Source organism: Polypterus senegalus, chromosome 1 (genome assembly GCF_016835505.1).
Source record: "Polypterus senegalus isolate Bchr_013 chromosome 1, ASM1683550v1, whole genome shotgun sequence".
NCBI lineage: Eukaryota > Metazoa > Chordata > Cladistia > Polypteriformes > Polypteridae > Polypterus > Polypterus senegalus.
In genome coordinates, this window is record NC_053154.1 from 183903088 (window position 1) to 183928302 (window position 25215).

Sequence of the window (25215 nt, forward strand, 5' to 3'; positions counted from 1 at the left end):
GTTACATTATTTTAAAATGTTTCCTTTTCTGTTTCATAACTTCTTTAACACATGACATCGCTGCATGAGCGCGGGTATTTTGCTATATATATATATATATATATATATATATATATATACAGTATATCACAGCGACACTCATAACAGTGACAAAACAATTACATTGACAATCATGTTACGTTATTTTCAAAATGTTTCCTTTTCTTTCTCTTTCCTTCTTTAACACACTACTTCTCAGCTGCCAAGCGCGGGTATATATATATATATATATATATATATATATATATATATAGATATATATATATATATATAGATAGATAGATAGATAGATAGATAGATAGATAGATAGATAGATAGATAGATATGAGAACAACACTCATATCAATGACAAAACAATTACATTAACAACCATGTTACGTCATTTTTAAAAATTTTTCCTTTTCTTTTCGTACCTTCTTTAACCATACTTCTCCGCCAGCCTTTGCTGGTATTCTATTATATATATATATATATATATATATATATATATATATATATATATATATATATATATATATATATATATATATATATATATATATATATATATATATATTGAATATATACACACACATACATACATACATACACACACACACACACACAAACATATATACATACATACATACATCTATACTAATAAAAGGCACTGACTCACTGACTCATCACTAATTCTCCAACTTCCCGTGTAGGTAGAAGGCTGAAATTTGGCAGGCTCATTCCGTACAGCTTACTTACAAAAGTTAGGCAGGGTTAATTTCGAAATTCTACGCGCAACGGTCATAACTGGAACCTACTTATGTACATATATACGGCCATAGCCGTCAGCTTGGTCGCCGTGTGAGACGGAGTTGCGTCCCTCATCGTCACGCCTCCCATGTAATTGAGTGCCTGCCCATTTAAGGCTGTCTGTCAGCAGCAATCCAATAGACACACTGCCGCTAAACATTTGCAGATGAAGGACTGTGCTTATGAAAACGAAGATGAGATAGTCAAGGATGGACTAGTGTTTGGCACAAACTCAGCGAAAGTGCAAGAGAAACTTTTAAGTGTCGGGTCTTAGCTAACATTAAATAAATCCGTGGACATGGCAAGATCATACGAGATAGCACAAGCACAGCTGAGAACCTTCGATGCATGTACTCCGAGCAGCTCACGGGAACTGACTGTAAACACAGTATGCAGAGAACAAGGAAGAGCTCCAAAGAGTGCTGAACAAAAAACGCATTACACAATTAAGAAGGCAGCAAAAGAATATGAAGCGAGTGACGCATACAAGCATATTCATAAGTGCAGCTACTGCGGAAACAAAGCACGGTGTAAAGATTAAGTTTAAATTAAGTTCATACACAGGCTGCCACTGGCGTTTGTCATGCCTACAATGAATACGATATTCGTGAGATACAAGTTTAATAAGAAGACGCAGGGTATAAACGAGACTTTAGACCACTTTGTAACAAAGTTAAAATTGCTGTAACGGAGATAAAATTGCTGGTGAAGGACTGTGCTTATGCAAACGAATAGGAAAGCAAAGAGTAAAGCTTAACTTTAAATTAGGTTCATTGACATGCTGCCGCTGGCATTTGTCATGCCTAAGACGAATACAATATTCCCGAGATACAAGTTTAATAAGAGGACGCAGAGTATAAACGAGATTTTTCATCACTTTGTAACGGGGTTAAAATTGCTGGTGAAGGACTGTGCTTATGCAAACGAAGATTAGATGGTCAGGGATTGAATAGTGTTTGGCAGCAAAAGTGCAAGAGAAACTTTTAAGTGCCGGGTCTTAGCTAACATTAAATAAAGCAGTGGACATCGCAACATTGCACAAGATAGCACAACCACAGCTGAGAACCTTCGATGCATGTACTCCGAGCGGCTCACGTGAACTGACTTTGCGGGACTGGGAAAGGTAAACCCGTGCATGCAGTGTGTAATGTCTCAGATAAAGAGCAAGACAAGGTGTTTATTGATGCATTAAGAAAGGAACAACCCTCTGAATCTGAACAAGCCTTTGTAGACATATCATAAGGAAAGCAATGTGTAAAGCTTAAGTTTAAATTAAGTTCATAGACACGCTGCAGCTAAATATTCGCAGGCAAATCCACAACTTAATACCGGGAATACCTGTTAAACATCTTAGATTCACGAGTACCGATTTGGGTAGTGAACACTTCGATGAATGAAACCTGTTATCTTTACAACGGTTGACAAACACGGAATATAACTTGAACACAACACATCCTCCAAATACGAACCTGATTGAAAGAAATAATCATAATCAAATCCTTGATGACAGCAACACTCATAACAGTGACAAAACAATTACATTGACAATAATGTTACGTTATTTTTAAAATGTTTAATTTTCTTTTTCATAACTTCTTTAACACACTACTTCTCCACTGCAAAGTGCGGGTATTTGCTAGTATATATATATAGTTTATGAGGGGCCTTTCAGGAAAAAAAGATTGGTTCGTAAATATATACATTGGTTCAGATATATATATCGGTTCAGATACACTGGTTTGAATATATACATTGGTTTTAATACATCCGTTCAGATATATATTTCGGTTTAGATATAAACATTGGTTGGGATATATTGGTTGAGATATATACATCGGTTTGAATACATCCAGTCAGATATATACATTGGTTTAGATGCATTGGTTGAGATATATATAAATTGGTTTGCATAGATGCGTTCTGATATATATACATTGGTTGAGATACATTGGATTAGATATATACATCGGTTCAGGTACATCCGTTCTGATATATATATATATATATATATATATATATATATATATATATATATATATATATATATATATATATTGGGCATGGCACAATGCGGCAACCCATGTTTAGCATATCCGTTTCACTTCAACATTGCTTCAACACTGTTGTAATTATTGTGCACATTTTATATAAGTAGCATATGCCTGTCTGTCACGTTTTGTTTCGTAAGCCCTCTTGGTTGGGGGTCCTCGATTTCAAAGCACTTCCTTTCCTTTCATTATTTAAAACACTTGCACAGCCTCTTCACCTCGCTCCGTGCCGCACTGGCTCATTGTACCCACCTCACTCGCTCCCTCTTTTCCCACCCATGACAGATTCTTCTCAAAAGCAGAGTTACCAGAAAGCATTAATCACAACCACAGTACCTCCCATTTTTTCACCTCATGAGACGCTGGTTTATCATTGGTGGAAAGCCGCCCAGTGATATCTGTTATTCCGTATTGGCAGCATTTCATTAAAGGGCGATCTGTTTCGGCAAGGAACTTAGTCCTGTTTGCTGAAAGGATGTTATGGAGGAAAACACTGGAATAGCACTGTTTCTTCTGAATGTTTATCAGTGATCAGGGACCAGAATGATCAGAATATTCCTGCTTCACAAATAACTAATGTCTGGTTTTATTGTAAAACTGAGAAAACCACACACGCGCGTACACAACACAAACTCACAAATCATGGCTCCCACACACTACTGATTAAGTGTATCTGTCATGGACGATCATTTTTTTCACCCAATAAAACTTTCGTTCATCAAAGTTAGAAAGCAGCACGGTGATTTCTATTATTCCTTATTGGCAGCATTTAATTTAAAGATGATTCACGTCAACAAGGCGAAAGAGTCTCTTATTTTGACAGGATGATCTTTTTTTAGGTTTAAGCGTTTTTGATTGACTTACAAAAGAAAATAGTTATTACTTACCCTCTTTTGCTTTGGCTTTTTAAAAAAACCTTTTTGATATAATTTGTTTATGGCAGTATAAAATAACAAAAGTAGTGCTCAAAATTATAATGCGCATATCTAACAGGAAGAGGTGGTGGTAAGAGTAAGATTGCTGACTCGCAGTTAAATGATCACTGGTTTGTGTCCGAGGGGCTTCCTTTCTGTTATTTTATTTATTTATTTTACAAATTGCTTTGAGTAGTAAGAAAGGTGCTACAAAAATGTAAGGAATTAATAACATTATTATTATTATTTATTATACGTGTGAATGCATGATCAAATTCAGCTGCTGCGTAGTGGGATATGAATAGGGACACTATGTGCTCGACAATACCATGAGTTCATTAAAATAATTAAACAGCAAGGTGCACACGCAATACAAACATAATGTGTATATTATTGAAGTAAAGGTTCATATAAATTGATTATATACAAATTTTTAACAAGTTGAGAGATGTCAACTGGTTAAAATTATACATGTATTGCTTTATAGTCCACATATAGTGTATGTATATTATTAAAATAATGATATAAAAATCATATAAAATGGTATAGAATCTGTGTCGTATACGTATTTTGTGTCATATTTCTTCAAAGGAGTTTTTAATTAGTTTGCTTTAAAAAAATCTTACAGTAAACATGTGAACCACTGAAAATCGTTGATCTTAATCAATTTGTTTTAACACATGGTCCGTGCAAAATGCTGTAATATCTGTTAGTAAACATGCACGTGCAGCGATGTCCCAATGTCTGCGTTCTAAGGCTGCAGGTATATGAAACGCTATTGACGTTTTACTGGGGTGCTCTGTGATTGAGAGCGGACAGTTAACTTTGTTAAAATGATATCGAAAAATAAAAGTCGTCAGTTGTGTTTTCAGACATTTTGGCGTGTTTACTGTTCTGTTACCAAAAAATTCTTCAACGGGGCTCATCAACAAAGAAAAGTGGATAGTAAGTTTTAGTAAAATATCAGTAATAATAATACATTGCTTGACACCCAGTAACACTTTACAAAGACATTTAAAAGACAGCTTGTTAAAATAAATGTAGCAATCCATTGTCATGCATAAGTGACAGCTTGCTCTTAAACATTTACACAGGTGGTTTTTCCTGGGAATAAAAAAGGGGAAAAATCCACGGGAAAGGTTTTGTTGTTGAATTTAAAATTCACCTCCGCCATGTGAGTCATTAAATCTATTGGAATGAAATATAGTTCTATATAAATAAATAAATTTCCTATCACACCCACCCTTTCACCCCTGTACATTGGAATCTCATTTTCACAGCAGGTGCAATTATCCTATAAAACACACAGGAGTTCTGTGCACCGTTTTCATGGGAGATTAAAACTCATCAAATGTATTTAAAAAACTTTTAGCAGCCTGTGGCATTCCTCATCTGCAGTGGTCCATTACAAAATGAACACCAGGCAGTTAAAATTGTGCACAGTTTCTTTAATAAGCCTATCAGACAGTCTTTTATAGCACTTTCATATCGAGTGTGTCTCTTAATCCCTTCTAGCAGAAGAGACACTTATTTCCACAGCTTGATCTATGCTGTACAAATGTGTGCCCCCTGTCTTCTGCTTGTAAATTAATACTGGAATTACAAAACTGTCCACAGTTTATTTAAAGAGATTGAAGGAAGTCTTCTACATCACTTTTAAATTGTAACCGCTGACAATTATTTACTTGTGTGCTTGCGTTTTCCATAGAACAGCTTCAATATGTGCACAAAGTATAGGTGATAAAACACACAAATTCTGACATTAGCATGACTGTTGAAGGAAAAACATGCATTAGAAAGTATTCTATAGAGTTTTCATAAATTAATCATTATATACCTTTTGAGGTTTCTTGATATATTTTTTAATCAGGTTTTTAAAATTTGTTTTGATTTTTACTGCCACTTCACAGATCAACAATCCCCAACTTGGTCACTGACAGAATTAGTCTTTCAGCTTTTTTCCTGTATCCATTAATACATTTTCCGGGTTTCACTACCCATCTGAAAGAGTTGGCATCAGGTTGGGTGGCACTTTTAAATTGTAGTAGTATGAGTGAGCGTCAGTGTGGCAAGCACTAGATTGGCATTTCCTTCCGTTTCATTTTTTGTCTTCTGGCCCAAGCCTGTAAATCTCTTTTGTAAATGGGTGGCTTGGATAGAGGACAGATACTAACAATTTTCAAGGCTATTTTAAAATGATACTAAAAGATATTTGTGTATGTGTGTTGTAGTGCCCCATGTTGTAAGTGTTAGATCATTTTGCAGGTTTGTTTGAAGTGTTTTACATTATAACCATATTATTAATTGTTGCGTGAATCTAATTTTTTCAAGGGGATGACCTTTACTATTGTCAAAAAAGACAAGCAGGGCAACAGGAGGAATATTAAAGTTATTTGTTGAGTTTAGGAGACAAAGGATACTTGTAAGGAAGTTAATGCCAGTGCTATTGGTGTACATTCTGGAATTTATAAAACTGCTGATATTATTTTACAAAGATGTTACTGGCCTGGTTTTATGCGGACATTAAAATGGCTACGTTTTCTAATAATTATAATCATTATTTTAACTAAAAGACTACAATTGTCAGAACAGATTCAATTAAATGTTTTAATATCTCAGTTGCTGTTTGTCGGACTCTTTAATTGACTTGTCCTACAAATGTGTATCAGTGGATATTTGGTACTTCATTTGACAAATAATATTAATTTTTCCAAGTCTCATATATTTCAGATAGATAGATAGATAGAACTTTACTTGTCCTCTAAGGGAAAATGTGCTTCTTTTTTTAACAGAGGCTGAATGAATAAATAAATTAATATTAATATAATGAAAAAAACAGCCAATCCAATAACAATTGTCTAATGTTCATTCTGCAAGCAACAGTTGGGGCTCACAACTCTGACGCAAAAGCTCAGCTGTAGAAGTGAGTGTCCCTTTGAGTGGAGAGGACAATGGGACACAGTAGACTTGAAAGTGATGTAGAAGACTTTCATCAATCTTTTACCATGGATTTCAGATAATATTAGTTATCCAGGGTTCATTTTGAAAGCAGCAGACAGTGTGCACACAAGCCCATGGATCTGCTCCAGCCATGGAAATGAGTGTCCCTGTAGGGATAGGATGCAGACACATAGTGGAGAAGATTATATAGAAAACTATATCTACAACCTTTTAAAATCAATTTTACATATTTTTACCTCTCCAGTGTTTATTCTGTAATCAGCAGTCAGAGGGCACACATTTTACGGCTCTGCAGCAGCCATGGAAAACAAACGTCCCGACCAGTGGATGAGACATGCGTTGTCATTCCAATAGTTTTAATGACTCACATGGCAGAGGTGAAATTTGAGTTCAACAACAAATCCTTTCCTGTGGATTTTTTCCCCTTTTTTATTCTCAGGAAAAATCAACTGTGTAAATGTTTAAGAGCAAGCTGTCACTTATAGCATGACAATAGATTACTACATTTATTTTAACGAGCTGTCTTTTAAATGTCTTTGTAAAGTGTTACTGGGTGTCGAGCAATGTATTATTATTACTGATATTTTACTAAATCTTACTATCCACGTTTCTTTGTTGATGAGCCCCGTTGAAGAATTTTTTGGTAACAGAACAGTAAACACGCCAAAACGACTGAAAACACAACTGACGACTGGTATTTTTTGATATCATTTTAACAAAGTTTACTGTCCGCCCTCAATCACACAGCACCCCAGTAAAACGTCAATAGCGTTTCATATACCTGCAGCCTTAGAACACAGACATTGGGACATCGCTGCGCGCATGTTTACTAACAGATATGACAGCATTATGCACGGAGCATGCATTAAAACAAATTGAAGAAGATCAACGATATGTTTTCAGAGTTCACATGTTTGCCATAAGATTTTTAAAGCAAACTAATTAAAAACTTCTTTGAAGAAATTTGATACAAAATAAGTCTACGACGCAGATTCTATACCATTTTATATGATTTTATATCATTATTTTAATAATATACATACACTATGTGTGGACTATAAAGCAATACATGTATAATTTTGTGCATTTTAACCAGTTGACATCTCTCAACTTGTTAAAATTTGTATATAATCAATTTATATGAACCTTTACTTCAATAATATACACATTATGTTTGTATTGCGTGCACCTTGCTGTGTAATTATTTCAATGAACTCGTGGTATTGTCCCTATTCATACCCCACTACGCAGCGGCTGAATTTGATCATGCATTCACACGTATAATAAATAATAATAATAATAATGTTATTAATTCCTTACGTTTTTGTAGCGCCTTTCTTACTACTCAAAGCAATTTGTAAAATAAATAAATAAAATAACAGAAAGGAAGCCTCCCAGACACAAACCAGTGATCATTTAACTGCGAGTCAGCAATCTTACTCTTACCACCACCTCTTCCTGTTAGATACGCGCATTATAATTTTGAGCACTACTTTTTTATTTTATACTGTCATAAACAAATTATATCAAAAAGGTTTTTAAAAAGCCAATCTGAAGCAAAGAGGGTAAGTAATAACTATTTTCTTTTGTAAGTCAATCAAAATGCTTAAGCCTAAAAAAAGATCGCCCTGTCAAAATAAGAGACTCTTTCACCTTGTTGACGTGAATCATCTTTAAATTAAATGCTGCCAATAAAGAATAATAGAAATCACCGTGCTGCTTTCTAACTTTGATGAACGAAAGTTTTATTGGGTGAAAAAAATGATCGTCCGTGACAGATACACTTAATCAGTAGTGTGTGCGACCTGCGATTTGCGAGTTTGAGTGTTTGTGTTTTGTACGCGCGTGTGTGGTTTTCTCAGTTTTACAATAAAAACAGACATCAGTTATTTGTGAAGCAGGAATATTCTGATCATTCTGGTCCCTGATCACTGATAAACATTCAGAAGAAACAGTGCTATTCCAGTGTTTTCCTCCATAACATCCTTTCAACAAACAGGACTAAGTTCCTTGCTGAAACAGATCGCCCTTTAATGAAATGCTGCCAATACGGAATAACAGAAATCACCGGGTGGCTTTCAGTCAATGATAAACCAGCATCTGTTGAGGTGAAAAAATGGGAGGTACTGCGGTTGCTATCAATGCTTCCCGGTAACTCAGCTTTTGAGAAGAATCTGTTTTATGGGGTGAAAAAATAATCGCCCTTGACCGATACACTTAATCAGTAGTACGTGCGACCCACAATTTGTGAGTTTGAGTTATTTTTCACTTCGAGAGGCTTTTTTCACATGTAAGCATATTACTGTGTCTTCTAGTACCGTGCACTTGCCTTAATCAGGGCCAAGTAGAAGAAAAACAATACCGTGTCCCGTGGAAGGGTGTGTACTGAAACTGATCACTTCTGTATACATTGCTTGCATGTAAGCCGCTTTTGGGGCAAGGACACCTAATTAGTATATAAGGGAAGGTTCCGCCCTCAGTTTCATTGGAAGCTCAACCGTGGGGAATGTGCGCACCGCCCGGTACCTTTGACTAGGCTAACGAGTTGATCCTCTGACGAGACTGACATGTGGGCTCCCTCAGTCTACTGGTCTAGGATGATGGCTCTGGGTCTTTTGATAAGCATAAGTTTGTGTCTTTTGATGAGCATAAGTTTGTGTCTTTTGATATTGCTGTAAGCATAAGTTTGTTTCTTTTAATATATTACTGTAAGCATATACTTGTTTCTATAATCTATCGCTACTGCATTATACTGCATTATATATATTTAAATGTTAACTGAATAAGTAAATTTTACTGAAGTATTGGACCTCTTCTCTCTGATTTTTGCCCACTTACTCTAAAGAACCCCTTGAACCATTTTCCCAAATCAAAACATTTTGGCGTAGTCGCTGCAGGATTTTGGGGAATCTGGTAAAATATTGAACTATTGAGTGAGGCAAAAAGAAATCAGAGATGTTTAAGAAAAAAGATAAAAACCCTGGCACGGCTCCTTTACCTCTTCCCGGCTGGGAGGAAACGGTATGGGAAGACTGCGCCAGAGAATTGAGATGGGGGGTTAGCACAATACTGGCAAAGTTTAGATCCCCCAACACCAGTGAATGTACTAGCCGCGCTTAAGAAATATCAGGTGTCTGCAAAGGAACCCATAACGGGCTTGCAGACGCGGGGGTGGGTTATACTAATGGCAGTTAGATGTCTGGACAGCTTGGTCAACGAAAAAGAAAGAGAGATTAAGAAAATGCAAATGGACTTGACGGGTGAATCCCAGGTAGCTGTATTATTGCCGCGGGTACAGAGAGCCGACGGGATGGCGGAGGAGACAGCCTTATGCATAGCCAAGGTGAATGCGAAAAAGAGGTGTACGGGAGAGTCAGCTGTTACAGCTGTGTTTTCTCCGATAAAACCGGAGTCAGGCGCAGCAGTTGAGCTAGTCAAAGACGCAGAGAAGCCGTCTCTGCATAAAGTGGAGGCAAAGGCGGCTAAAATAGAAAACATTCGCTTGTCTACTGGTCAGACAGATTGTGTATGGTTAATGATTATTATAAAGAAGTTAGATGAGGAGGCAAGAGAGATAAATACCTGGCTAAAAAAACTCGCGAGCAGCTAGCAGTACACGTAGCAATGTATAAAGAGAATGCCATACAGATTAAGCAACGATCGCTCAGTGTTAAAGTGTGTGGTGGCGCAGTGGTTAGCACTTATGCTAAGATTCGAGTTCATTTGTGATTTATGTTGAAGCTTACATGTTATTTGTTTTGAGTTAATATTCTCAATGACAGTTTAGTCTTTTTGACGGGAGTGCCGTCTTGCTGTGGTATTGAACCGTGTGATTTCTCGATAGTTGGATTTGCCCTAATTGACGCAGGAATAGGATCGCCACGGAAGCAATTCCTCGTTGTCGCTGAGTCATTCCGCCAATAGAGTCTCCTTGATCTAGAAACCAGCGCCGTTTTGAGCTGAGTAGAATCGTGTTAGGGTTAACATCCGCTAACATCATGAGAGGTTGTTTTATATTCGTTTGTCCCGATTGCTAATGTTAAGTGAGAATGGAACTTTCTCTTCTTCAGAATTCATTTTCTCTTTCTGATTCCTTTGCTGCATTGTTTCCAAACATAGTGTGTAATAATGAATAATAAGTAACAAAACTGGGGCAAGGTTGAATGTATTAAAACAATGGTTTGGGTGGTTTTATGTATGTTATATAGTGTATTAAAGGGATCCCTATGTGTGTATGTTAAATAAGTTTCAGTGTGCTTAAAAGTATGTGTAAAAATATGTGGTGTTGTTTGCAAGAATGAAATAATTTATATTATTATGTGTAGGAATGTGAATGTAAATGTTGAAATTAAAAGAGCTCTTAATTCTAAATTAAAAAAGATATGAACAGGTGGTGTAAAAAGGTCTCCAGATTAAGTATATTATATGAGCACCCCTTTCATTTGAGTACTGGCCAGACTCTGATATAAGGGGGGTTAACTAAGAGAAAAACAGACTGTGCTCTTTGGATTCAACATTCTGAAAAACGTGTAATAAAACATCTGGAAGATAACAATGAAAGAATGTGCAAGATCAACTGTCTTTGACAGAAGGTTATGGGGAAAAAAAAATCAGTGTATGTAACTGAAGTAGATTTAAAGTATTTTCTTAGTTTGAGATTCTGGGAAAAATTTACCTGATAAAGAAGTGGATTCTTCATTCTAAATATGGGTAGGAATGTGCAAATGTCTTAGAGGGCCTTATAGTAAATAAATAAAGGCACATTTTGTATTAAAGGGCATTCTGATATATTGATTTCTTTCTTCATTTCCTTTAAATAATTAGTAATAAAAAGAATGAAATATTACTTGGGATACATGTATAGAAGCCTTAAGCTTTTTATAAGGGGTTAGAGATGAAGTCCAAGATTATTTTTTGCTGCTAAATAGTGGGAAGGGATAAAATATTTTACTTCACTGACCTTGTTAATCTTGGATATGGTCCAAATATACTCAAATGTGAACACCTTGTGTAAAAAGAAAAATGTTTTTAGGATAAGTATGTTTAATTTTGTTTAAATTTTACATTTTTAAACCAGTTTAAATTTTGGAACAATTTTTTAATTATTATGGAATAAATGCAGATAATTTGAATATTATGTCAATGTTATTGGGACCAATTTTTGTAATGATCTATTATTGAGTACTTTTCCTTTTGTAATACATTGATTGACTTTATTTTTATAATGACTTGGGACGTTTTTTTAATTGAGTGGAAATTGCAACCGCAGCCAAACTGGAAACAGCTATAAAGGAGGACTTGAACATCGTGCTTATCAATTTAAACTTTTACTCTGACTGTTTAAAGACAAATTGATTTAGACAAGCACAGACTGGATTGAAATGACCGTTTGTTTTACTGTTAGTAATATTTTTAATTGGGGTAGCCCCAACGAAACAGATCTGACATCTTATGACATTTTTTTTTTTTTTTTGGATCCATAAGTAGCTACCAATGAAGAATTAATATGCTGACTATATAAATGAGCGTTTTTAAGTCTTTACATCTGCAGGTGAAAGCTGTTTTTTCCTAGTGCATCGTAGATGACAGCATTTGAAGTTGAACCAGATATTGGGCTGTGATAAAGGTCTGCAGATAAACTACTTATCTGACTCCAAGGAGAACCCAGCCATACCAAAGAGGGAATCAAGTCATGAATCAGGCCATCGATCAGCTGACTACTGGACAACGCACCTTGATTCCAGTTCCAGGCATACCTGGATACCTGCTGCCAAGAGCTCAACTATGCTGGTGATGTTTGAGCCCAAAAGATCATCATGGATTCCGAATCATAGATGACATCTGCCTGCTTTGGTCCAAGACTTTTAGACGTGGTCCTTTTTACCTGGGATATTGGACCCCAACACCTGCCTTAATCCTTATCAGAGAAGAAAATGTGTCACATTTTTACTCTGCAGGGCTCAATGTTCTTGCTGGAGCCTACTTTGACTATCCACTTGTTTGACAAGTAGCAACATCTTTTAAATTAAAAGTATTTGAACTGTAAAGTATGAAAGGTATAGAAGGGAAAGCTAATTATTTGTAAACAAAGCAGAATATAGGAATTCCTAAATAATATGTATTTAATGAATGTTTGTATTAATGGGAATACTACATAATTATTATGAATTCATAGTGGTTAAGAATAGATATCTTTAGGTAAATGTTTTGATATGCCTTCTGATATTTTGTATGAGATAATAAGTCACCTTTAAGGACCAATGATTTTGTTATTTGTAAAGGTAATCAGAATCAAATCTAATCTAACATAAGGGATCTATTAGAGATTGTTAAGTGATTGTCATTGCAGTGGTATTCCACTATTATTAGTTAGGGTCAGTCCAGTTTAGATATTTTACGTTATTGATTGCAGTGTTATAGCAAATAATGTAGAGCTTTACATTTAGGTACATTTAATTAATTGAAAAGAATAATAGTAAGAATATGGGATGACACACATAACTAGTATTTTGAGGATAAGGGACACATACTATAGGTCAGGACATCCATAACTTCTAGAATAGGATAAAACAGTTTAGGCTAGCATGTTGATGGTGATACAGGTCAAATGATTAACATCATGACTTAATGAGTATATATGTTATGGAAATCATTGAAATGAAGTAATAATTTGGCCCATAGGAGATGGAGTGTCTTATACATACAGTGGTGAGTGTGTGGTCTGTGAATTAAAAAGCCCAGATGAAGTCTGAAGATCTCTGAAGATATGAATTCTTAATAAGAAGCTTGGGTATAACCCTTGAAATTGAAATGAATGTGACCTCAAAAATGACCCAGTGATTTGCATTTTGGAAGGTAGTGCTGACATCTTCTGAAGGGAGGATTGACACCTACTGTCCACAAAATGGCTGCATTAATGTGATAAAGGTGGCTTAAGATTGAGACCACAACTGGGTGTATATTTGGGCAATTTTATGAATGAGTGTGTTAAGATGTGAGCATGGTGAGGTGTGTAAGGACTTTATCTCTGATTATCATTGTGCACAGCGGTGGCAACCTAAAACTGAGAACTTTTGAGTTACTTAAGATAAATATTTACGCCTTCTGTATCATCACCAACAATATTATTTATAGGTCTGATTGTAGATGAACACAAAGAATTAGGTACATTAAATAGGTACTTCGCCATATTTAGGAATTGTGACATACATTATGTGCTTAGTGTAAATCCATCTTAGAAAGGAAAGGTAAAACCAATATAATTAGCATTAGCTTTATTTGAACCTGGGAATCATGGGGGTTCATGTTAGTGAAGCAGAAATTACTCTCTTAATGGTATTGTTATATATATTTGAATGGTATTGTGTTGCTTATTACCAGTTTCATAATTAGTTATTACTAGAGTTGCTGTCAAACAAGTGTGCATCCAATTTCTTGAACCATGGACATCTTCCGTTAAAGATTTTTATTCTTTTCTTGATGACAATGTGGATGATGAAATACCAAATCAGAAGAAACTCCTTGGGTGAAGTGTTAGTAACCGCTCCCCAGAGAGGTGACCCTTTACGGTGCGCAAAGTACCTGGGTTGAAGGAAAAATGTAATTTCACTGGAAAAACATTTCTCCAAGCGAAGAAAAAGCACTTATTATGGACAATTGTTTTATTATTATTATTGTTTTAATGACTATATTCAACTGTTATGTATTTTGTGCTTTACGAAAATTGCAGTCAGAACAAGAAGGGCAAGAGCGCTGGTTTTGCGCTGAGCGAGGTGCCGAATGTAATGGAAGGATTTTTCTCTGTAAAAAGCAAAGGTGAAATAAAGAGAGGACGGGAATCAGGAGTGCAGATGGGCGTTGGTCATTCCAGCGCAAAGCCAGCTGCAAAGACTAATGTTTTGGGAAAAACAGCCGGGAATGTTCTAAAGATACAGCCAAGGCTATGTATCTTGCAGTCAAACTACCTGGATAGTGAGGGGGACCCATTAAAATGGTGGAAAGAACATGAAAAGATCTACCCAAGGCTTTCAAAAGTGGCAAAAAAATACTTGTGCATACCAGTTACTAGCTCTCCTTCAGAGAGGGCTTTTTAGTTCCGGTGGAAATGTAGTTACTTGCTTGCGGTCTTCCCTAAAGCCCGATCAAGTTGACAGGCTTGTGTTCTTAGCCAAAAATCTGTAACATGTTGTAAAAATGTTTTATTCTTATTTGATTTTATTACAAGTTGATGTAAAAAAGGCAGTTTAATTTTATTTATTTACCACCGCTAAGAAAAACTCTCCATTCTAAACATGTTTGGTTTGTTTATTTTTCTTTATTTGTGGCTGTAAAGTGCAATAAGAATACACAAGTGAATAAAAGTTCATTACCAAAGGAATAATCGTCATTATTAATCATGATTTTTAAAAACTTTGATCAAAATAATCGTGATAATCATTTTTTCTGTTATCGTGCAGCCCTAAGTCCACCTGTGGTAGATTCAGTTGATTGGACATGATTTGGAAAGGCACACTCCTGTCTATATAAGGTCCCACAGTTGACAGACCATGTCAGAGCACAAACCAAGCCTGAAGTCAAAGGAATTGTCTGTAGACCTCCAAGACACGATTGTCTCGAGGCACAAATCTGGGGAAGGTTACAGAAAAATGTCTGCTGCTTTGAAGGTCCCAATGAGCACAGTGGCCTTCATCATTCGTAAGTGGAAGAAGTTCGAAACCACCAGGACTCTTCCTAGAGCTGGCCGGCCATCTAAACTGAGCGATCAGGGGAGAAGGGCCTTAGTCAGGGAGGTGACCAAGAACCCGATGGTCACTCTGTCAGAGCTCCAGAGGTCCTCTGTGGAAAAAGAAGAACCTTCCAGAAGTCCAACCATTTCTGCAGCAATCCACCAATCAGGCCTGTACGGTAGAGTGGCCAGACGGAAGCCACACCTTAGTAAAAGGCACATGGCAGCCCGCCTAGAGTTTGCCAAAAGGCACCTGAAGGACTCTTAGACCATGAGAAACAAAATTCTCTGGTCTGATGAGACAAAAGATTGAACTCTTTGGTGTGAATGCCAGGCGAAAGATGACTGCAGCAATGTACACAGACATCCTGGATGAAAACCTGCTCCAGAGCGCTCTTGACCTCAGACTGGGGCGACGGTTCATTTTTCAGCAGGACAACGACCCTAAGCACACAGCCAAGATATCAAAGGAGTGGCTACAGGACAACTCTGTGAATGTCCTTGAGTGGCCCAGCCAGAGCTCAGACTTGAATCCTATTGAACATCTCTGGAGTGATCTTAAAATGGCTGTGCACCGATCCTTCCCATTCAATCTGATGGAGCTTGAGAGGTTCTGCAAAGAGGAATGTGCGAAACTGGCATTATGGGGTGTTGTGTGTAGAATTCTGATGAAAAAAATGAATTTAATCCATTTTGGAATAAGGCTGTAACATAATAAAATATGGAAAAAGTGATGCGCTGTGAATACTTTCCGGTTGCACTGTACATGAATGATTTCAATTTGTTGCCACATATTAATACATACTATGTTTCAAAGCTCAAAGAACCAACTTCACATGCAAAAACCCTTCCCAGAATGAAATGGTCTTTTGTCAAACAATAGTTCTAAAATGAACCATACAAACCAGTAAAAAACTAAAAAGTGCAATTGAAGAGCCATTAGTTTTAAGAGTATAACCAAGAACTGTTCACAATACCAGTAACTGAAGTGAGACATTTTAGAGGACATGTTGCAATTCGGGCATGTTCAAACAACAAAAGTATTTTTTTTTTATTCAATGAGATGAGATAACATCCCAACAAAATCCCTAATTAAGAGCTTTGGCAGTCACATTTTAGTTTGCACTGTTCTTTTATGCACACTCTTAGCATTGTTTACTTGTTCAGTCCAGCTGCTGCATTTGTTTATTTACATTTTAATCAAATTAAGATTACAGACTTTTCTTTTTAGTCTTCTACTCTAAATACATGTAACTCCAAAACACATATATACACACATCTATGTGTCTGTGTTTATATGGTGAAAAATTACAATTATATTACAGTATTATATTGTATACTATTATAAACATACAAACACTACATACACAAAATTACACACTTTCATATGAGAACTTATTTATATACACTGTCAGGGATGCCAGGGGCAACGACCCGGCCGGAACACCGTGAGGGACCGGAAGAGTGTCAAGGCCCATCCTGGATCACGTGGGGACCGCCTTCCTGGTTGCTCTGGGGGCCACGGGTTGAGGGCATGGAAACACAATAGTTTACAATAGCTATTATCACAATCAATAAAATGCAGAAAAACAGATATTTACTCCACTAAAAAATAAGAATATGACTGGATTGATCTGTGTGTTAAAAAATTATTACAATTTAAGATAACACCATGGCTAACATTCCTTTAAATGACTTTGCTTTTCTAAGCTTTCTTTGAAATAATGCTTTATTTCAAAAACACTGTAAAGTTTAAATTGAGGAAAAACAAGCAAGCAAACTTCCAGAAACAAACTAACCTTATGATTACGTTACCTGCACAGAAGGCACACTGTATTCTATTAAAATGTAATTAGCTCAATGCCTACATACACATGTTTATCATTTTTTGAAAAAAAACGTTTCTTTCAGACGTGCCTATATTTCAGTAAAATGTAAGCTTTATGCCTTGTTTTATTCTACATTTGTAGGCTTACTTTTATTCTTTCTTAATCTTCAGATAGCTGAATTACTGCCACATTAAATATACATAACATTTGTTCCCATACTGTACATCAAAGGTAACAGCTGTTTGGATTCCAATGTGAATATCTGTAAAACAATGATTAGCATCCCTAGTACCTAAAATGTCAGAACCCCTGCCATTAAATATATAATTACTGATTTTAGATTGTTATGGATTTAAAGAATGCTATACTCATACATATTTGAATAATTACAGTTATTAAAGTATAATCTGAACAGTCTGGAATGAACTAATTATCATAAGTAGATGTTTACTGCACAAGGAACCATTTTCCATACCTCACTACTGGCAAAAGTGGTCAGTCATGTGTACTTTCAACAGCGTGTTCTTCCTTTTTACACAATTACAAATAGAAGTTTGAACATCACTTGCATTCTGTTCATCAAGTTACAGGCAACTCCATACACTGAATCATTGCTAATTTACACTCACTCAGTAATGTCACCAAATGTGGCCATTTATTCCAGAATAATCTGCGAAAACTAAGGCAGTAAACCGCTGTTCACATGCCACAAAATGTAGTCAACGATTCCCAGTCCAACATAAATCCATTCCATAACTAAACTTGGCTTACCCTTTATGTTTAAAAACATATTATACTTAGCTGACATAACCGTTAAAACTGACTGGACTAATGGGAAAATAATTTTAAAAGGTTATTATCAAGACTGACACCACTTTAAAATTACTATCTAACTGCATTCTTTTCTATTATCGTACATTTCTTAAGCTGCCCTTCTAATAATACACTTACTTCAAATGATTACTGGGAGTAAAAAGTGAATATTAAAACTGTTTAAGGACTGCCTTCACACGTTTCTTTTGCGGTTTTAAAATTTTTGAAATATAAAGCGAAATGAATACAGGTGATAAACAGTCTTTGCTGGGAACAGCTAAAGGAAATGGCTGAAAGGGGAGCTATCGATCAGGAGAGCTGATGAACGACTTAGACTCACACTTTCCTGAAAATGGTAAAGAACATAACAGTAAGTATCCAAGGAACTGTACATGATAGCTTCACCTGCGGACTTTGGTCTCATTACGCTGGCATTTCAGTGTCTTTACTACAATCGAGCACCAAACACGCGATGCTTTCCTGAATGGCTAGCTTAACTGGACACCTGAGGCTGAAGTGCACGCTATGTCTTTGATAAACAAGAAACGAGCATCTGTTTATTTCTGTCAAAATTCACAGTTATATTATATGCATTTCTATAATGGACATTCTACCCAAAACACTCCATACTGCAAGCAATCACCTGAATCTCGACCCGCCTCTCCTCCATACTGCACCTGCCATAGTCCTGTGGTCAAACATGGTGTCTAGATGTAGCGTACAAGCTACGCGTAAGCTATGAAGTTGGCCTTTGATAGAAAGACGGAAGGAGAGCAGAACACTACAGAATGGATGACGCACCGGCACGGGCGAATAGTAAGTCAGGCTCTACTAGTCCTCGAAAAGCTTCCCAGTTAATCAAAGGCGGCTCGCACTGCTCACTAACCTTCATTAAAGTTGCAGTCATTTTGGATACAAAAAAAAATTACATTTTATTTAATAAATGAATACTAGATACAAGTGTTGGAAAGTGGATGGTTGGCAATGTGCTGAGAACGTAAAAGAGCAAATGCAAATGAACAGAGAGACGGTGAATTTCACAGAGTCCGCGTTGTCTGCAATGCTCGCAAAACCAATACAGAGAATGTTTAAAAAACAGAGGGGTGGAGGGAGGTTCAAAAATATGACACACAAAATAAGCACATTTGATGTATTTATCCATTTTCTGGTCAGTTTTTAACAATTCCACAGTGACAGGCATCAATACCTGGAAGTCGAAAACCAGCATTGGACGGGGCGCTTGACCATCACGCTAGTAATATAGTTTACATATTTCATTATTCGCTGACTCTTGGCAAGCATATGAGCCTAACTGCCCAGCGACATGTACGATTATTGTCAGTATTCGCATGAAATCGCACTGACATATATTTTAGACGTATGGTTCGCTGGAAGCAGGGATGTGGATTGTCAAGTGTCTGGCGTTTTATGCAAGATTTACGTGACAGAAGTGTATTAACTACGCTTACGTATAAGTACTTCTCTTTGTTTGCACTGCCAACGTTTTACTTCCTCTGCTCAGAATAGGTGTCAGATTTTTAGATTGTCGCGCTGACCGCAAAACTTGTCTTACCTTTGATTTTTCACCTTGCTCTCTTTCTTACTCAACACTCCTGGCACGCAGTTTGTAAGTTCGGTCCAGTCCGCGTGTAACCCACAGCTCCAACCAGTAGAAAAACGAGAGAAAAGCCAAGTCTCCTTCCTGTTCGGCCGGTAACAAGTACACTTCTTTTGCCCGGGTCTACAATCACATGGCACCTCCAGTCTCACATTTTGTACTAGGTGCCTTCCAAATGTTGTCCCCCCAGTTTTCTGAATGTGAAGGAAAACGATCACGTCTTCGCCCTTAATCTCGAAATCCACAAAGCGGTCCAGATCCCGAATCGGAAAATAATACTTCTTTATATAATGGGGGTCGGGGGTCGGGAAGATATCCGAATCGTCCTGAAGAAGGTACCGGTGCGGAGACCCAAAGTTCATCATTCCCGGTCCTACGTACTGGTATAAAATCAGCATGAAACAGATGGATCCCAACACGATCAACAGAAATTTACTGGTCCTCTCAACCATGTTCTTTCCAATGCGCTTCATATGTTACCATCTCCCAGTTAGCTGTGGAGCAGACAGTTCTTACCTAAAGCCACAGTTCTGCTTCCCATATCTAAAAACAAAGGTCAGTGGATCACGAATTTAAAGTTGGGCTCTGGATGCATTGTATCCTTTTGCGATTGGAAACTCAAATGAAACCGGCAAATCCACAAACTAAAGTTACCCACCGACAGCCCACCACCAATTAAGCTTCTGTTCCGTATGCTACACCGTACTCCAATATCTGTTGTTCAAAATCCTTTCTAAACCACCATTATGATGATCCGTGCCCAGCATGCACAGCGACACCCACTTTTTTTTCCAACACACACACACACACACCAAAAGAAAAAAGAAAGAAAAAAAAGAAACACGTTTAATTCTTTGGTGGGGACGGCCGCCCGTAGCAAATTTATTCAAGGCTTTAGAAGCATTTCGCTGGAGTAGTTAATGTTTACAATCAAACTGCGTCAGTGTACTGAAAAATCGGAATATTTTAAAATAGTGTCAAATCATGAATCACAACAAAACTTTTGACACCTTTATTTCCCCCACAAATTATCTGCACACTTAAGGTACGTTTATGCGGAAATATTTTAATGACTGAATTACAGTTTTTACATTTCTTACAAAAAAGTGCACATTTGCTGTTTTATTTATCCTGCTGGAAATTATTTGTTTGCGTTTATCTATCCTGATGGAAAATATTTCTTGGCATTTAAAATGTATTTATATTAAGATTAAATGCATATTAATATCAGATTTTCACACATTATCTTATGTGGGTCCTTTTTCTTTCAGATTCTCACTCTGTAGTTCAATTCATTATCGCTTAGAAAACAGGATTGAAGCCTACCTTTTATCGTTTGTATTAGCAATCCTCTATTCGTGTACCTGACAAATAAAAGCTGCCTGAGCTATACAAGGAGTAGGCTACTGATTTTGCCGTGCTTCTCTTAATTGTATGGACAATTAACATTTGTTTACATTGAGTTCATTGTGTTTTATATACTAATCAGCTTGCAAAGTATTTACTCTAAATATATTATCAGTATTGCACTGTAGTTTATCTGTAATTAGATTTTTTTACAGTTTTACATAATCTAACATTATCTTTTTACAATCTATTTTTATTTTCTTTTTAAAACCATATTATGCCAGTGATCAAGGAAGCTCAGGTTTAGTCCTGGTGGGCCACAGTGGTTGCAGGTTTTTTGTTTCAACTCATTTGCTCAATTAGAAGTCCATCCTTGACAATACAAATACTTGTATAATTTTATGGCCTAACAGTGTTTTAACACTGCCATGTCATTCTTACAGTATATTGTGTATGCTTTACTTCTGTGAATACCATCGGTATTATTTGTGGCCTGGAGCAAATTTATTATTCTCACTCTTTCACTTTTTTAACAATATAGTCTCTTAACAATGAATTCATACATGTAAAGGTTGCTAAGTTAGATGGTGAACTTATATCTACTTTGTAATTTGCATCTCAATTTAGAAGTTCCTGTAGTACCTACTATCTTAATTTTAGTGTTATCTGTGAAATCATAAATATAACAGAATCTTTGTCATTAATATAAATTAAGAACAATTGCCACCATAATGGTAGTCCCCTACAAACCCAATGAAGGACCTTATCTTGTGTGAACAATTAACCACTTATCTGTATTCTCAATCTATATGCTTCCGTTAGGTCAATTATCTCAGGACACAACGTAAGCTACCACAGCTATGCTGATGACACACAGCTGTACATATCAACAGCACCTGATGACACAGACTCTCTCGATTCACTAACACAATGTCTTACTGGTATTTCTGAATGGATGAATAGTAATTTTCTCAAGCTAAATAAAGAGAAAACTGAAATTTTAGTGATTGTCAATAATGGATTCAATGAGGTTATCAGAAATAAACTTGATGCATTAGGATTAAAAGTCAAGACGAAAGTAAAAAACTTAGGGGAAACTGTTGACTGTAACCTGAATTTTAAATCACATATTCATCAGACCACTAGGACAGCATTTTTTCACATAAGAAACATAGCAAAAGTTAGACCTCTTATATCATTGAAAGATGCTGAGAAATTAATTCACGCTTTTGTTTTCAGTCGACTAGATTACTGTAACTCACTCCTCTCAGGACTACCCAAAAAAAAAAAAAAATCGTTTGCAATGAGTTCAGAATGCAGCTGCTAGAATCCTAACTAGGAAAAGAAAATCCGAACACAATTCTCCAGTTTGATGTCACTACACTGGTTACCTGTGTCATTCAGAATTGACTTTAAAATTCTGCTTATAGTTTATAAAGCCTTAAATAATCTTGCTCCATCTTATATATCGGAATGTCTGACGCCCCATATTCCAAATCATAACCTTAGATCCTCAAATGAGTGTCTCCTTAGAATTCCAAAAGCAAAACTTAAAAGAAGTGGTGAGGCAGCCTTCTGCTGCTATGCACCTAAAATCTGTAATAGCCCGCCAATAGAAATTCGCCAGGCTAATACAGTAGAGCACTTTAAAATACTGCTGAAAACACATTACTTTAACATGGCCTTTTTATAACTTCACTTTAACTTAATCCTGATACTCTGTATGTTCAATTCATCATAATAACTATTCATGGTGGCTCTAAAATCCGTACTGACCCCTACTCTCTCTTTGTTTTTCTTTTTCCGGTTTCTTTGTGGTGGCAGCCTGCGTCACCACCACCTACTCAAAGCATCATGACGCTCCAACATTGATGGACTAAAAGTCAGAAGTCTACATGACTATCATCATCAAGTCCTTCCGTGAGAACCCATAATACAAAGAGGACTGTTTCATTTATGTAAGGTAGAATGCCCAGAGGGGACTGGGCGGTCTCATGGTCTGCAATCCCTGCAGATTTTATTTTTTTCTCCAGCCGTTTGGAGATTTTTTTTTTGTTTTCTCTGACCTCCCTGGCCATCGGACCTTACTCTTATTCTGTGTTAATTAATGTTGATTTATTTTATTTTCTTACTACATCTTTTATTTTTCAATTTTTCATTATGTAAAGCACTTTGAGCTACATTTTATGTATGAAAATGTGCTATACAAATAAATGTTATTGTTATTCTACTCTTTCCTTCAGCCAGTTAACCAACTTGAAATCCAGTTTTGTAAGTTACATCTTCAGCTATTGGCTTTTTGAATATCTAAGTACACTATGTTGTATACTTTGCTATTTTCTACTACTTTAGTCACCTGTTCAAAAAGCTAACAGATTGGTTAGGCAGGAGCTTTCTCATAAACACACGCTGGGTTTTATTTACTATGCTGTTTTCATATGAATATTCTTCTAGTTTATTTCTTACTAGAAAAATACCCGCGCTTCACAGCGGAGAAGTAGTGTGTAAAAGAAGTAAAGAAAAAGAAAAGGAAACATTTTGAAAATAACATAACATGATTGTCAAAGTAATTGTTTTGTGTATTTGGCCGCATGGCGTCACGAAGTTGTTTTCGTCTAGCTGCATCAGAAAATGTACCGCGACGTCTGACACACCTCCTTTTTAGTGTTTTCTCACAGCTTGGATTGCTGCTGTCATAATCGGTTTGAGTCTACACATATATATATATTTATATATTTATATATATACACATACATATCTTCATATATATATACATATCTACATATACACACATATATATATATATACATACCTATCTACACACATACATACACACACACACACATATATATAATTTGTGTGTGTGTGTATGTATGTATGTATGTATGTATATGTGTGTGTATATATATATATATATATATATATATATATATATACATACATACAGTACATACATATACATACATACACACAGGTATATATATGTGTATATATATATATATGTATGTGTCTACATGAGTGTGTATAGCTTTGGTCACTGAGTGCAAGGGAAAAATAATAAAATGTAGTCTATAAGTTATTAAACAATAAAACATTAACGTTTTAAGAAGTAAAGCTACATTGAGCATTATTGGAGTGGTATCGGGTAAACTACATTTTAAAGACGGTGTAACACAACAGGTAAGTAGTACTAAGAGCAGCTAAAATGTATATGGATGATCTCTCGGTAGTAGATCCCTTTTGAAAGGCACTACACTACGGGTGTAATATAGAAATTACATTTTCTATGTGAACGTCCAAATTTCTGCCTCTGGTAATGTGCCTTACCGGCATTACCAGCAATTAAAGAAAATTAGTTTTGTGTCCTCTGCAGTGTTAAGAGAGAAAGGCTTTGGTTTGGGATAAAAGGAAAAAAGGTGTAAAGAAAGGAAAGTTGCCTTTTTCTTTTATGTAGTGTAGAGAGATGTCTTCTCTGACGATATGAGCACCTTTTGGGGACAGTCGCGGTGGGTCTTGTGTAGACTGGTGAGACGTCCCTGCCAATAATCGGCTGTGATGGCACTGTTGGTCCTCAACTCCTGTGTGTGTCTTCATAATCCGAGCTGACGACCTCATAATCGTATACGTGCAAAGAAAGTGCGAAGCGCCTTAATATTAGTTTGCTGCAGTGTAGAAAAGGGATCCTGTGTTTGCACTTGTCTGGGCTATAGCTCAGGGGGAGGATGAAAAAAATTAAAAGTGCTCACTTTGACTTAAGGAAGAAGCGCAGTCAGCGTCTCAAAGGCCGGCACAGCTATGCGTGCGCACCGGCTGCTTGAGTTTTGCAGGGCAGGAGACACCACTTTTTGCAGACACGTTCACATGATCAAAAGTCTCCGCGCTCTTTGGAGGTCATTCATACATATATACTGCTCAAAAGAATTAAAGGAACACTTTTTAATCAGAGTATAGCATAAAGTCAATGAAACTTATGAGATATTAATCTGGTCAGTTAAGTAGCAGAGGGGGTTGTTAATCAGTTTCAGCTGCTGTGGTGTTAATGTAATTAACAACAGATACACTAGAGGGGCAACAATGAGATGACCCCCAAAACAGGAATGGTTTAACAGGTGGAGGCCACTGACATTTTTCC

General features: G+C 36.4%; 1 protein-coding gene across 2 annotated transcripts in view; it reads right to left on the bottom strand.

Annotated features, from left to right (window-relative positions):
* The window catches only part of hs6st1a (heparan sulfate 6-O-sulfotransferase 1a), a 757672-nt gene extending 737155 nt beyond the window's left edge, over nt 1-20517 (bottom strand). For both annotated transcript variants that reach the window (XM_039764316.1, XM_039764307.1), the window contains exon 1: nt 19692-20517. In XM_039764316.1, coding sequence (XP_039620250.1) covers nt 19692-20209 — 518 coding nt within the window. In that variant the 5' untranslated portion in view covers nt 20210-20517. The remainder of the gene's footprint in view (nt 1-19691) is intronic.
* Nucleotides 20518-25215: the final 4698 nt, after the last annotated feature.